Source organism: Dendropsophus ebraccatus, chromosome 3 (genome assembly GCF_027789765.1).
Source record: "Dendropsophus ebraccatus isolate aDenEbr1 chromosome 3, aDenEbr1.pat, whole genome shotgun sequence".
In the NCBI taxonomy this organism is placed as follows: Eukaryota; Metazoa; Chordata; class Amphibia; order Anura; family Hylidae; genus Dendropsophus; species Dendropsophus ebraccatus.
The window spans coordinates 156,272-172,398 of NC_091456.1; the positions used below are offsets into that span (position 1 = coordinate 156,272).

The following is a 16,127-nucleotide window of genomic DNA, read 5'->3' on the forward strand; positions in this document are numbered from 1 at the left end:
AGTGCACAGACACACAGTATATAGTATACATACAGTGCAGACACACAGTATATAGTATACATACAGTGCACAGACACACACTACATAGTATACATACAGTGCACAGACACACAGTATATAGTATACATACAGTGCACAGACACACAGTATATAGTATACATACAGTGCACAGACACACACCACATAGTATACATACAGTGCACAGACACACAGTATATAGTATACATACAGTGCACAGACACACAGTATATAGTATACATACAGTGCACAGACACTACACAGTATACACACAGTGCACAGACACACAGTATATAATATACATACATACAGTGCACAGACACACAGTATATAGTATACTTACAGTGCACAGACACACACTACACAGTATACATACAGTGCACAGACACACAGTACATAGTATACATACAGTGCACAGACACACAGTATATAGTATACATACAGTGCACAGACACACACCACATAGTATACATACAGTGCACAGACACACAGTATATAATATACATACAGTGCACAGACACACAGTATATAGTATACATACAGTGCAGACACACAGTATATAGTATACATACAGTGCACAGACACACACCACATAGTATACATACAGTGCACAGACACACAGTATATAATATACATACAGTGCACAGACACACAGTATATAGTATACATACAGTGCAGACACACAGTATATAGTATACATACAGTGCACAGACACACACCACATAGTATACATACAGTGCACAGACACACAGTATATAATATACATACAGTGCACAGACACACAGTACATAGTATACATACAGTGCACAGACACACACTACATAGTATACATACAGTGCACAGACACACACTACACAGTATACATACAGTGCACAGACACACAGTACATAGTATACATACAGTGCACAGACACACAGTATATAGTATACATACAGTGCAGACACACAGTATATAGTATACATACAGTGCAGACACAGTATATAGTATACATACAGTGCACAGACACTACACAGTATATAGTATACATACAGTGCACAGACACACAGTATATAGTATACATACAGTGCACAGACACACACCACATAGTATACATACAGTGCACAGACACACAGTACATAGTATACATACAGTGCACAGACACACAGTACATAGTATACATACTGTGCACAGACACACAGTACATAGTATACATACAGTGCACAGACACACAGTACATAGTATACATACAGTGCACAGACACACAGTACATAGTATACATACAGTGCAGACACACAGTATATAGTATACATACAGTGCAGACACACAGTATATAGTATACATACAGTGCACAGACACACAGTACATAGTATACATACAGTGCAGACACACAGTATATAGTATACATACAGTGCACAGACACACAGTATATAGTATACATACAGTGCAGACACACAGTATATAGTATACATACAGTGCACAGACACACACTACACAGTATACATACAGTGCACAGACACACACCACATAGTATACATACAGTGCACAGACACACACTACACAGTATACATACAGTGCACAGACACACACCACATAGTATACATACAGTGCACAGACACACACAGTATAAAATATACATACAGTGCAAAGACACACAGTACATAGTATACATACAGTGCACAGACACACTACACAGTATACATACAGTGCACAGACACACAGTATATAGTATACATACAGTGCACAGACACACAGTACATAATATACATACAGTGCACAGACCACACTACACAGTATACACACAGTGCACAGACCACACAGTATATAATATACATACAGTGCACAGACACACAGTATATAGTATACATACAGTGCACAGACACACAGTATATAGTATACATACAGTGCACAGACACACAGTATATAGTATACATACAGTGCACAGACACACAGTACATAATATACATACAGTGCACAGACACACACTACACAGTATACACACAGTGCACAGACACACAGTACATAAGTATACATACAGTGCACAGACACACAGTATATAGTATACATACAGTGCACAGACACACAGTATATAGTATACATACAGTGCACAGACACACACTACACAGTATACATACAGTGCACAGGACACACAGTATATAGATATACATACAGTGCACAGACACACAAGTATATAGTATACATACAGTGCACAGAACACAGTATATAGTATACATACAGTGCACAGACACACAGTATATAATATACATACATACAGTGCACAGACACACAGTATATAATATAATACATACAGTGCACAGACACACAGTATATAGTATACATACAGTGCAAGACACACAGTACATAGTATACATACAGTGCACAGACACACACTACACAGTATACATACAGTGCACAGACACACAGTATATAGTATACATACAGTGCACAGACACACAGTATATAATATACATACAGTGCACAGACACACAGTACATAGTATACATACAGTGCACAGACACACAGTATATAGTATACATACAGTGCACAGACACACACTACACAGTATACATACAGTGCAGACACACACTACACAGTATACAAACAGTGCACAGACACACAGTATATAGTATACATACAGTGCACAGACACACAGTACATAATATACATACAGTGCACAGACACACAGTACATAGTATACATACAGTGCACAGACACACAGTATATAGTATACATACAGTGCAGACACACAGTATATAGTATACATACAGTGCACAGACACACAGTATATAGTATACATACAGTGCACAGACACACAGTAAATAGTATACATACAGTGCACAGACACACAGTATATAATATACATACAGTGCACAGACACACAGTATATAGTATACTTACAGTGCACAGACACACACTACATAGTATACATACAGTGCACAGACACACACTACACAGTATACATACAGTGCACAGACACACACTACACAGTATACATACAGTGCACAGACACACACTACACAGTATACATACAGTGCACAGACACACAGTATATAGTATACATACAGTGCAGACACACAGTATATAGTATACATACAGTGCACAGACACACACTACATAGTATACACACAGTGCACAGACACACAGTACATAATATACATACAGTGCACAGACACACAGTATATAGTATACATACAGTGCACAGACACACAGTATATAGTATACATACAGTGCACAGACACACAGTATATAGTATACATACAGTGCACAGACACACAGTACATAATATACATACAGTGCACAGACACACACTACACAGTATACACACAGTGCACAGACACACAGTACATAATATACATACAGTGCACAGACACACAGTATATAGTATACATACAGTGCACAGACACACAGTATATAGTATACATACAGTGCACAGACACACACTACACAGTATACATACAGTGCACAGACACACAGTATATAGTATACATACAGTGCACAGACACACAGTATATAGTATACATACAGTGCACAGACACACAGTATATAGTATACATACAGTGCACAGACACACAGTATATAATATACATACATACAGTGCACAGACACACAGTATATAATATACATACATACAGTGCACAGACACACAGTATATAGTATACATACAGTGCAGACACACAGTACATAGTATACATACAGTGCACAGACACACACTACACAGTATACATACAGTGCACAGACACACAGTATATAGTATACATACAGTGCACAGACACACAGTATATAATATACATACAGTGCACAGACACACAGTATATAGTATACATACAGTGCACAGACACACAGTATATAGTATACATACAGTGCACAGACACACACTACACAGTATACATACAGTGCAGACACACACTACACAGTATACATACAGTGCACAGACACACAGTATATAGTATACATACAGTGCACAGACACACAGTACATAATATACATACAGTGCACAGACACACAGTACATAGTATACATACAGTGCACAGACACACAGTATATAGTATACATACAGTGCAGACACACAGTATATAGTATACATACAGTGCACAGACACACAGTATATAGTATACATACAGTGCACAGACACACAGTATATAGTATACATACAGTGCAAAGACACACAGTATATAATATACATACAGTGCACAGACACACAGTACATAGTATACTTACAGTGCACAGACACACACTACATAGTATACATACAGTGCACAGACACACACTACAAAGTATACATACAGTGCACAGACACACACTACACAGTATACATACAGTGCACAGACACACACTACACAGTATACATACAGTGCACAGACACACAGTATATAGTATACATACAGTGCAGACACACAGTATATAGTATACATACAGTGCACAGACACACACTACATAGTATACATACAGTGCACAGACACACAGTATATAGTATACATACAGTGCACAGACACACAGTATATAGTATACATACAGTGCACAGACACTACACAGTATACACACAGTGCACAGACACACAGTATATAATATACATACATACAGTGCACAGACACACAGTATATAGTATACTTACAGTGCACAGACACACACTACACAGTATACATACAGTGCACAGACACACACTACACAGTATACATACAGTGCACAGACACACAGTACATAGTATACATACAGTGCACAGACACACAGTATATAGTATACATACAGTGCACAGACACACACCACATAGTATACATACAGTGCACAGACACACAGTATATAATATACATACAGTGCACAGACACACAGTATATAGTATACATACAGTGCAGACACACAGTATATAGTATACATACAGTGCACAGACACACACCACATAGTATACATACAGTGCACAGACACACAGTATATAATATACATACAGTGCACAGACACACAGTATATAGTATACATACAGTGCAGACACACAGTATATAGTATACATACAGTGCACAGACACACACCACATAGTATACATACAGTGCACAGACACACAGTATATAATATACATACAGTGCACAGACACACAGTACATAGTATACATACAGTGCACAGACACACACTACATAGTATACATACAGTGCACAGACACACACTACACAGTATACATACAGTGCACAGACACACAGTACATAGTATACATACAGTGCACAGACACACAGTATATAGTATACATACAGTGCACAGACACACAGTATATAGTACACAAGCACACAGTATACCCTGTTTTACACCCTGTGTCACGACCACGCGCGCCAACCTGCGTCGGCCCTGACAAGGGGGAGGGGAATCCTAACCACACCAGGCGGAAAGGATCTAAAACAAGGACCAAAAGGGGGGGGAGAAGGACAAGACAAGGGAATCAAAGGAACTTGGGGCTCTGGACTCCCCTGGGTTGCTCTAGCCCTACAGGTCGATTCACCTCACGCACTCACGCTTTACGCCCTGCTCCCGGGCCGTAACTCGAGCGTAAATTGCCACCTGCCGCACACCCCGACACCAGACACCCACTTGGCCACGAACACTGCCTGCTCGTTGGCCAACACAAACACGACACTTCACGTCGCTGTATCTGGACCCACCAGTCGCTGTCATACACGTGACCCACTGACCGCAGCCAGACACACATCCACGAAGCACGCACACAGAACCTTGCTATGTTGGGACCCACCGGCTGTCGTCATACATGTAACCTTCCAGCCGCTGCCAGACACCCAAACACAACATACATACACAACGTTGCTGCCACAACCCTATCTATTACCTTACTGGGGAGACAGGGAACCCCAAGAGTGTTCCACCCGCAAGCAGACACACCCACACGGTAGAGTAAGCCACCCGGTCATACACTATACGGTCACACACCGCACATGCACTCTTCCTGGAGATAACTAGGTTCGTTTAGGCTACAAGACAAACCATCAAACTTTTAGGTTTAATGCATTAAAATGGACAGTACTTGGTTACACAAAGATGGATGACAAAAGACATACAGACACTGCAAACAATGAAAACAAAAGGGATAAAATAAGAAAGTTCTAATACTTAGCACAGGATGCGTTGTATAGGTTCTTCCTTCCCAGGGGATTTGGGCTTAGAAAGTGGTGCACAAACCAATTCGATTGGATCCCCAACTTTGTGACCCCTACATGTTCCCTAGGTCTCACTTTTATGTAAGACCTGAAAGGGTTGGCCGGAGGGGCGTCACCTGACATCTGTAACTCCGCCCCTTTGGGCAGAGCTTCAGCTGCCCCCCTCAGCCCTCAAGGGAACACACTTGGACATATCAAAAAAGATACTTTCCCAGGCGCCATATCAATGGTACGGGCCCCAGCCCTTCTTCATAATTCATATCTCGTCATCCTGATTCCTGGCATATCAAACATCATATGCCTCGGACACTCAGAAGGTGAGATACCCCTTATGGCATGATGAGGACAGGTAGACCGGCCATGTTTGGACTCCCCGCGATGTCCTCATCATACCCAACACAATGGTATGGCTTCCGGGGCTCTATGTTTTTATTTTGACAAAGGTATGAAAGATTTCATATTCCTTTTCTTAAAGAGCGTCCACCCCCTGCTGGCATGGAGTCAGTGATCCCGCCTCAGAGGTGCTGGCATGGAGTCAGTGATCCCGCCTCAGAGGTGCCGGCATGGAGTCAGTGATCCCGCCTCAGAGGTGGCGGCATGGAGTCAGTGATCCCGCCTCAGAGGTGCCGGCATGGAGTCAGTGATCCCGCCTCAGAGGTGCCGGCATGGAGTCAGTGATCCCGCCTCAGAGGTGCCGGCATGGAGTCAGTGATCCCGCCTCAGAGGTGCCGGCATGGAGTCAGTGATCCCGCCTCAGAGGTGCCGGCATGGAGTCAGTGATCCCGCCTCAGAGGTGCTGGCATGGAGTCAGTGATCCCGCCTCAGAGGTGCTGGCATGGAGTCAGTGATCCCGCCTCAGAGGTGCTGGCATGGAGTCAGTGATCCCGCCTCAGAGGTGCCGGCATGGAGTCAGTGAGCCCGCCTCAGAGGTGCTGGCATGGAGTCAGTGATCCCGCCTCAGAGGTGCTGGCATGGAGTCAGTGATCCCGCCTCAGAGGTGCCGGCATGGAGTCAGTAATCCCGCCTCAGAGGTGCCGGCATGGAGTCAGTGATCCCGCCTCAGAGGTGCCGGCATGGAGTCAGTGATCCCGCCTCAGAGGTGCCGGCGTGGAGTCAGTGATCCCGCCTCAGAGGTGCCGGCGTGGAGTCAGTGATCCCGCCTCAGAGGTGCCGGCATGGAGTCAGTGATCCCGCCTCAGAGGTGCCGGCATGGAGTCAGTGATCCCGCCTCAGAGGTGCTGGCATGGAGTCAGTGATCCCGCCTCAGAGGTGCCGGCATGGAGTCAGTGATCCCGCCTCAGAGGTGCCGACATGGAGTCAGTGATCCCGCCTCAGAGGTGCTGGCATGGAGTCAGTGATCCCGCCTCAGAGGTGCGAAGTCAACACTCTAGTCACAATCTACTCCACCATCTCCTTTGCAGCTCCACGCTTATTGCCCCATGCAGAGAGACTTTTGGTCTTTTACACAGGGTAATCAGACGGCCTGACTCCAAGCTAATCAATAAGTCCATATCATTAACTTGCGTCAGCTATGGGTTATTGCTATTAGACTAAATCTATAAAATATCAATCACAATCTATAATCCACTGCATGAATACATATAAACCACACCACACCTAAAACCCCTACATATTCATGAATAAGGACAGGGCTGTCCATATTCCTTACACCCTGTTTAAGCTAAGAAGCCCCCCTTTCCCTCAGATTGTGGGACATACTGGGCTCATATACATCCCGTCCTGGTATTTACCTACTCCCAGTGTATGGGGGTCTATATGTGACCTCTGACCACCTTCTGCTGATACGTTACATGCGGTATATGATATATTAGTGTTGGTTACCTTGCCCTTGGAGATGTGAAATATCAAGGCCTTCTCTCAAACGAATTACCACAACCCCATACTGGAAGTCAAAAGCATCGCTGCAATAAAGAAACGAGAACGGTTATAATAGCCGCCCAGTAAGGAGAGTGCAGGTATGTATGTATATGTATATTATATATATATATATATATATATATATATATATACATACATACATACATACACACATATCTATCTATCTCTCCCAGTAATGAGAGTGCAGGTGTTATATACATACATATCCCCTCCCCCAGTAAGGAGATATATCTATCTATCTATCTACCTACTCCAAAAATTCCAACAGCACTTCCCGATATCTTCAAAAACGTGAAATATTTATTCAATCACATAAAAAAAAAAACAGTGTGGCATAGTAAAAAATCAAGCGACATTTCTTCCGTCTCACACGGGCATTTTCAAGTTTTAAGCTCTGCTCCCCGTCTCTATACGCCTGCCGGGAGGTGTGCCGCTCTGCTCCCCGTCTCTATATGCCTGCCGGGAGGTGTGCCGCTCTGCTCCCCGTCTCTATATGCCTGCCGGGAGGTGTGCCGCTCTGCTCCCCATCTCTATTTGCCTGCCGGGAGGTGTGCCGCTCTGCTCCAAGTCTCTATATGCCTGCCGGGAGGTGTGCCGCTCTGCTCCCCGTCTCTATATGCCTGCCGGGAGGTGTGCCGCTCTGCTCCCCATCTCTATTTGCCTGCCGGGAGGTGTGCCGCTCTGCTCCAAGTCTCTATACGCCTGCCGGGAGGTGTGCCGCTCTGCTCCCCGTCTCTATATGCCTGCCGGGAGGTGTGCCGCTCTGCTCCCCATCTCTATTTGCCTGCCGGGAGGTGTGCCGCTCTGCTCCAAGTCTCTATATGCCTGCCGGGAGGTGTGCCGCTCTGCTCCCAGTCTCTATATGCCTGCCGGGAGGTGTGCCGCTCTGCTCCCCATCTCTATTTGCCTGCCGGGAGGTGTGCCGCTCTGCTCCAAGTCTCTATATGCCTGCCGGGAGGTGTGCCGCTCTGCTCCCCGTCTCTATATGCCTGCCGGGAGGTGTGCCGCTCTGCTCCAAGTCTCTATATGCCTGCCGGGAGGTGTGCCGCTCTGCTCCCCATCTCTATATGCCTGCCGGGAGGTGTGCCGCTCTGCTCCCCGTCTCCATATGCCTGCCGGGAGGTGTGCCGCTCTGCTCCCCGTCTCTATACGCCTGCCGGGAGGTGTGCCGCTCTGCTCCCCATCTCTATATGCCTGCCGGGAGGTGTGCCGCACTGCTCCCTGTCGCCATATGCCTGCCGGGAGGTGTGCCGCTCTGCTCCCTGTCTCTATATGCCTGCCGGGAGGTGTGCCGCTCTGCTCCCCGTCTCTATATGCCTGCCGGGAGGTGTGCCGCTCTGCTCCCCGTCTCTATATGCCTGCCGGGAGGTGTGCCGCTCTGCTCCCCATCTCTATATGCCTGCCGGGAGGTGTGCCGCTCTGCTCCCCATCTCTATATGCCGGGAGGTGTGCCGCTCTGCTCCCCATCTCTATATGCCTGCCGGGAGGTGTGCCGCACTGCTCCCTGTCGCCATATGCCTGCCGGGAGGTGTGCCGCTCTGCTCCCCGTCTCTATATGCCTGCCGGGAGGTGTGCCGCTCTGCTCCCCGTCTCTATATGCCTGCCGGGAGGTGTGCCGCTCTGCTCCCCGTCTGTATATGCCTGCCGGGAGGTGTGCCGCTCTGCTCCCCGTATCTATATGCCTGCCGGGAGGTGTGCCGCTCTGCTCCCCATCTCTATATGCCTGCCGGGAGGTGTGCCGCTCTGCTCCCCGTATCTATATGCCTGCCGGGAGGTGTGCCGCTCTGCTCCCCGTCTCTATATGCCTGCCGGGAGGTGTGCCGCTCTGCTCCCTGTCGCCATATGCCTGCCGGGAGGTGTGCCGCTCTGCTCCCCATCTCTATATGCCTGCCGGGAGGTGTGCCGCTCTGCTCCCCATCTCTATATGCCTGCCGGGAGGTGTGCCGCTCTGCTCCCCGTCTCTATATGCCTGCCGGGAGGTGTGCCGCTCTGCTCCCCATCTCTATATGCCTGCCGGGAGGTGTGCCGCTCTGCTCCCCATCTCTATATGCCTGCCGGGAGGTGTGCCGCTCTGCTCCCCGTCTGTATATGCCTGCCGGGAGGTGTGCCGCTCTGCTCCCAGTCTCTATATGCCTGCTGGGAGGTGTGCCGCTCTGCTCCCAGTCTCTATATGCCTGCCGGGAGGTGTGCCGCTCTGCTCCCAGTCTCTATATGCCTGCCGGGAGGTGTGCCGCTCTGCTCCCCATCTCTATATGCCTGCCGGGAGGTGTGCCGCTCTGCTCCAAGTCTCTATATGCCTGCCGGGAGGTGTGCCGCTCTGCTCCCCGTCTCTATATGCCTGCCGGGAGGTGTGCCGCTCTGCTCCCCGTCTCTATATGCCTGCCGGGAGGTGTGCCGCTCTGCTCCCCATCTCTATTTGCCTGCCGGGAGGTGTGCCGCTCTGCTCCAAGTCTCTATATGCCTGCCGGGAGGTGTGCCGCTCTGCTCCCCGTCTCTATATGCCTGCCGGGAGGTGTGCCGCTCTGCTCCAAGTCTCTATACGCCTGCCGGGAGGTGTGCCGCTCTGCTCCCCATCTCTATATGCCTGCCGGGAGGTGTGCCGCACTGCTCCCTGTCGCCATATGCCTGCCGGGAGGTGTGCCGCTCTGCTCCCTGTCTCTATATGCCTGCCGGGAGGTGTGCCGCTCTGCTCCCCGTCTCTATATGCCTGCCGGGAGGTGTGCCGCTCTGCTCCCCATCTCTATATGCCTGCCGGGAGGTGTGCCGCTCTGCTCCCCATCTCTATATTGCCGGGAGGTGTGCCGCTCTGCTCCCCATCTCTATATGCCTGCCGGGAGGTGTGCCGCTCTGCTCCCTGTCGCCATATGCCTGCCGGGAGGTGTGCCGCTCTGCTCCCTGTCTCTATATGCCTGCCGGGAGGTGTGCCGCTCTGCTCCCCGTCTCTATATGCCTGCCGGGAGGTGTGCCGCTCTGCTCCCCGTCTGTATATGCCTGCCGGGAGGTGTGCCGCTCTGCTCCCCGTATCTATATGCCTGCCGGGAGGTGTGCCGCTCTGCTCCCCATCTCTATATGCCTGCCGGGAGGTGTGCCGCTCTGCTCCCCATCTCTATATGCCTGCCGGGAGGTGTGCCGCTCTGCTCCCCATCTCTATATGCCTGCCGGGAGGTGTGCGGCTCTGCTCCCCGTCTCTATATGCCTGCCGGGAGGTGTGCGGCTCTGCTCCCCGTCTGTATATGCCTGCCGGGAGGTGTGCCGCTCTGCTCCCCGTCTCTATACGCCTGCCGGGAGGTGTGCCGCTCTGCTCCCCGTCTCTATATGCCTGCCGGGAGGTGTGCCGCTCTGCTCCCCATCTCTATTTGCCTGCCGGGAGGTGTGCCGCTCTGCTCCCTGTCGCCATATGCCTGCCGGGAGGTGTGCCGCTCTGCTCCCCATCTCTATATGCCTGCCGGGAGGTGTGCCGCTCTGCTCCCCGTCTCTATATGCCTGCCGGGAGGTGTGCCGCTCTGCTCCCCGTATCTATATGCCTGCCGGGAGGTGTGCCGCTCTGCTCCCCATCTCTATATGCCTGCCGGGAGGTGTGCCGCTCTGCTCCCCATCTCTATATGCCTGCCGGGAGGTGTGCCGCTCTGCTCCCCGTCTGTATATGCCTGCCGGGAGGTGTGCCGCTCTGCTCCCAGTCTCTATATGCCTGCTGGGAGGTGTGCCGCTCTGCTCCCAGTCTCTATATGCCTGCCGGGAGGTGTGCCGCTCTGCTCCCAGTCTCTATATGCCTGCCGGGAGGTGTGCCGCTCTGCTCCCCGTCTCTATATGCCTGCCGGGAGGTGTGCCGCTCTGCTCCCAGTCTCTATATGCCTGCCGGGAGGTGTGCCGCTCTGCTCCCCATCTCTATATGCCTGCCGGGAGGTGTGCCGCTCTGCTCCAAGTCTCTATATGCCTGCCGGGAGGTGTGCCGCTCTGCTCCAAGTCTCTATATGCCTGCCGGGAGGTGTGCCGCTCTGCTCCCCGTCTGTATATGCCTGCCGGGAGGTGTGCCGCTCTGCTCCCCATCTGTATATGCCTGCCGGGAGGTGTGCCGCTCTGCTCCCCGTCTGTATATGCCTGCCGGGAGGTGTGCCGCTCTGCTCCCCGTCTGTATATGCCTGCCGGGAGGTGTGCCGCTCTGCTCCCCATCTGTATATGCCTGCCGGGAGGTGTGCCGCTCTGCTCCCCGTATCTATATGCCTGCCGGGAGTTGTGCCGCTCTGCTCCCCGTTGGCCTATGGCAGACGTCCCCTGAGAATGGAGCCCTGGCTTCGGTCCTCGCGGTTGCATACGCTCTACCTGTATACGGGATTGTTCTTGTTGCCATCGATGTCGGCATGTGTATAATGTACTGAATGAGTTTATACATTTTATGAGGAATGGAGAGAAGAGGGGGAAGCCCCGGCGACGTCCCTGATCTCGGCCATCTTCTTTCTCATACTCACTGTAATAAGTTGATGTAGGTTTCCACATCCCTCATATCTGACTGAATCCAATTCTTCTTGAAGCCGAGCACCAGAGTGTTTGGTCTCATCCTCCCCAATCCGGCAGCCTACAAGGAGAGAAGGCAGGACGTAAAGGAGGAGTCCGGGAGGTAAGTGGATGGCCGGAGTGCCCCCAGGTGTATAATGGGGGGGGGGGGCTCTTACCTGCATCAGATACTGCGCTCCGTCCCTCAGGTCTTCGGCATGGACGGGGGAGTAGAAGGCTTTGGTTTTGTTCTTGATCAGCCACCTCTGATATCGGGCCTGGTCGCTCAGCAGCTCCTTCATGGCCTGTCTGCGAGGACCCTGGGGACACACCTACAATCACCACACATCACCCTCCATAGTGTGTACAATCACCACACATCACCCTCCATAGTGTGTAGAATCACCACACATCACCCTCCATAGTGTGTACAATCACCACACATCACCCTCCATAGTGTGTACAATCACCACACATCACCCTCCATAGTGTGTAGAATCACCACACATCACCCTCCATAGTGTGTACAATCACCACACATCACCCTCCATAGTGTGTACAATCACCACACCTCGCCCTCCATAGTGTGTACAATCACCACACCTCGCCCTCCATAGTGTGTACAATCACCACACCTCGCCCTCCATAGTGTGTACAATCACCACACATCACCCTCCATAGTGTGTACAATCACCACACATCACCCTCCATAGTGTGTACAATCACATGTCGCCCTCCATAGTGTGTACAATCAGCACACATCACCCTCCATAGTATGTACAATCACATATCGCCCTCCATAGTGTGTACAATCAGCACACATCACCCTCCATAGTATGTACAATCACACATCGCCCTCCATAGTGTGTACAATCACCACACATCACCCTCCATAGTGTGTACAATCACCACACCTCGCCCTCCATAGTGTGTACAATCACCACACATCACCCTCCATAGTGTGTACAATCACCACACATCACCCTCCATAGTGTGTACAATCACCACACATCACCCTCCATAGTGTGTACAATCACCACACATCGCCCTCCATAGTGTGTACAATCACCACACATCGCCCTCCATAGTGTGTACAATCACCACACATCACCCTCCATAGTGTGTACAATCACCACACCTCGCCCTCCATAGTGTGTACAATCAGCACACATCACCCTCCATAGTGTGTACAATCAGCACACCTCGCCCTCCATAGTGTGTACAATCAGCACACATCACCCTCCATAGTGTGTACAATCAGCACACATCACCCTCCATAGTGTGTACAATCACCACACATCACCCTCCATAGTGTGTACAATCACCACACATCACCCTCCATAGTGTGTACAATCACCACACATCACCCTCCATAGTGTGTACAATCACGTCATTCTCCATAGTTTGTACAATCACCACACATCACCCTCCATAGTGTGTACAATCACATATCGCCCTCCATAGTGTGTACAATCACCACACATCACCCTCCATAGTGTGTACAATCACGTCGTTCTCCATAGTTTGTACAATCACCACACATCACCCTCCATAGTGTGTACAATCACATATCGCCCTCCATAGTGTGTACAATCACCACACATCACCCTCCATCGTGTGTACAATCGGCACACATCACCCTCCATAGTGTGTACAATCACACATCGCCCTCCATAGTGTGTACAATCACACATCGCCCTCCATAGTGTGTACAATCACCACACGTCGCCCTCCATAGTGTGTACAATCACCACACATCACTCTCCATAGTGTGTACAATCACCACACATCACCCTCCATAGTGTGTACAATCACCACACGTCGCCCTCCATAGTGTGTACAATCAGCACACATCACCCTCCATAGTGTGTACAATCACCACACATCACCCTCCATAGTGTGTACAATCACCACACATCACCCTCCATAGTGTGTACAATCACCACACATCACCCTCCATAGTGTGTACAATCACCACACATCACCCTCCATAGTGTGTACAATCACATATCGCCCTCCATAGTGTGTACAATCACCACACGTCGCCCTCCATAGTGTGTACAATCACCACACATCACCCTCCATAGTGTGTACAATCACCACACGTCGCCCTCCATAGTGTGTACAATCAGCACACATCACCCTCCATAGTGTGTACAATCACATATCGCCCTCCATAGTGTGTACAATCACCACACATCACCCTCCATAGTGTGTACAATCACACATCACCCTCCATAGTGTGTACAATCACCACACGTCGCCCTCCATAGTGTGTACAATCACCACACATCACCCTCCATAGTGTGTACAATCACCACACGTCGCCCTCCATAGTGTGTACAATCACCACACATCACCCTCCATAGTGTGTACAATCACATATCGCCCTCCATAGTGTGTACAATCACCACACATCACCCTCCATAGTGTGTACAATCACCACACATCACCCTCCATAGTGTGTACAATCACCACACATCACCCTCCATAGTGTGTACAATCACCACACATCACCCTCCATAGTGTGTACAATCACCACACATCACCCTCCATAGTGTGTACAATCACCACACATCACCCTCCATAGTGTGTACAATCACCACACGTCGCCCTCCATAGTGTGTACAATCACCACACATCACCCTCCATAGTGTGTACAATCACATATCGCCCTCCATAGTGTGTACAATCACCACACATCACCTCCATAGTGTGTACAATCAACACACATCACCCTCCATAGTGTGTACAATCACCACACATCACCCTCCATAGTGTGTACAATCACCACACATCACCCTCCATAGTGTGTACAATCACCACACATCACCCTCCATAGTGTGTACAATCACATATCGCCCTCCATAGTGTGTACAATCACCACACATCACCCTCCATAGTGTGTACAATCACCACACGTCGCCCTCCATAGTGTGTACAATCACCACACATCACCCTCCATAGTGTGTACAATCACCACACATCACCCTCCATAGTGTGTACAATCACCACACATCACCCTCCATAGTGTGTACAATCACCACACATCACCCTCCATAGTGTGTACAATCACCACACATCACCCTCCATAGTGTGTACAATCACACATCGCCCTCCATAGTGTGTACAATCACCACACATCACCCTCCATAGTGTGTACAATCACCACACATCACCCTCCATAGTGTGTACAATCACACATCGCCCTCCATAGACCCAATCTGAACTACTTTCCACCATCCTGTGAAGAAAATCCTTTAAGGGGGTTATTATCCAGAATTAGGAAAAGCACAAGTACTTTCCTGTAATAACAGCGCCCCCCTATCCTCAGGCTGTTTGTAGTACTACAATTCGGCTCCATTCACTGTCATGTAGCTGAGCTGCTGAGGACAGGAGCAGCGATGTCCCAGGATGCCGCTGGTCTCTGATCACGCTTATTTCTTCCATCGTCAGATCTTTTGTGCTGCTGTTTCCTACGTTGTTTTTGCATCTTGTATTTGTCGTCTCCTTTACCAGAAGGAGAAGTCCAGACAAGTAACCAACCCGGGCGGAGGAGGTAGGAAGCTAATATTGTGGTGGTACTTACCCATC

The 16,127-nt window shown here is 49.3% G+C and overlaps 1 protein-coding gene across 1 annotated transcript in view; it reads right to left on the reverse strand.

The window, feature by feature from the left end:
- The window catches only part of SLC12A2 (solute carrier family 12 member 2), a 183,794-nt gene that overhangs the window by 54,342 nt on the left and 113,325 nt on the right, over positions 1–16,127 (reverse strand). Inside the window, exons 18-20 of the mRNA XM_069960696.1 lie at positions 12,713–12,853; positions 12,509–12,615; positions 7,986–8,065 (exon numbers count right to left, since the gene is read on the reverse strand). Of these exons, the coding sequence (XP_069816797.1) occupies positions 7,986–8,065; positions 12,509–12,615; positions 12,713–12,853 (328 nt within the window). The remainder of the gene's footprint in view (positions 1–7,985; positions 8,066–12,508; positions 12,616–12,712; positions 12,854–16,127) is intronic.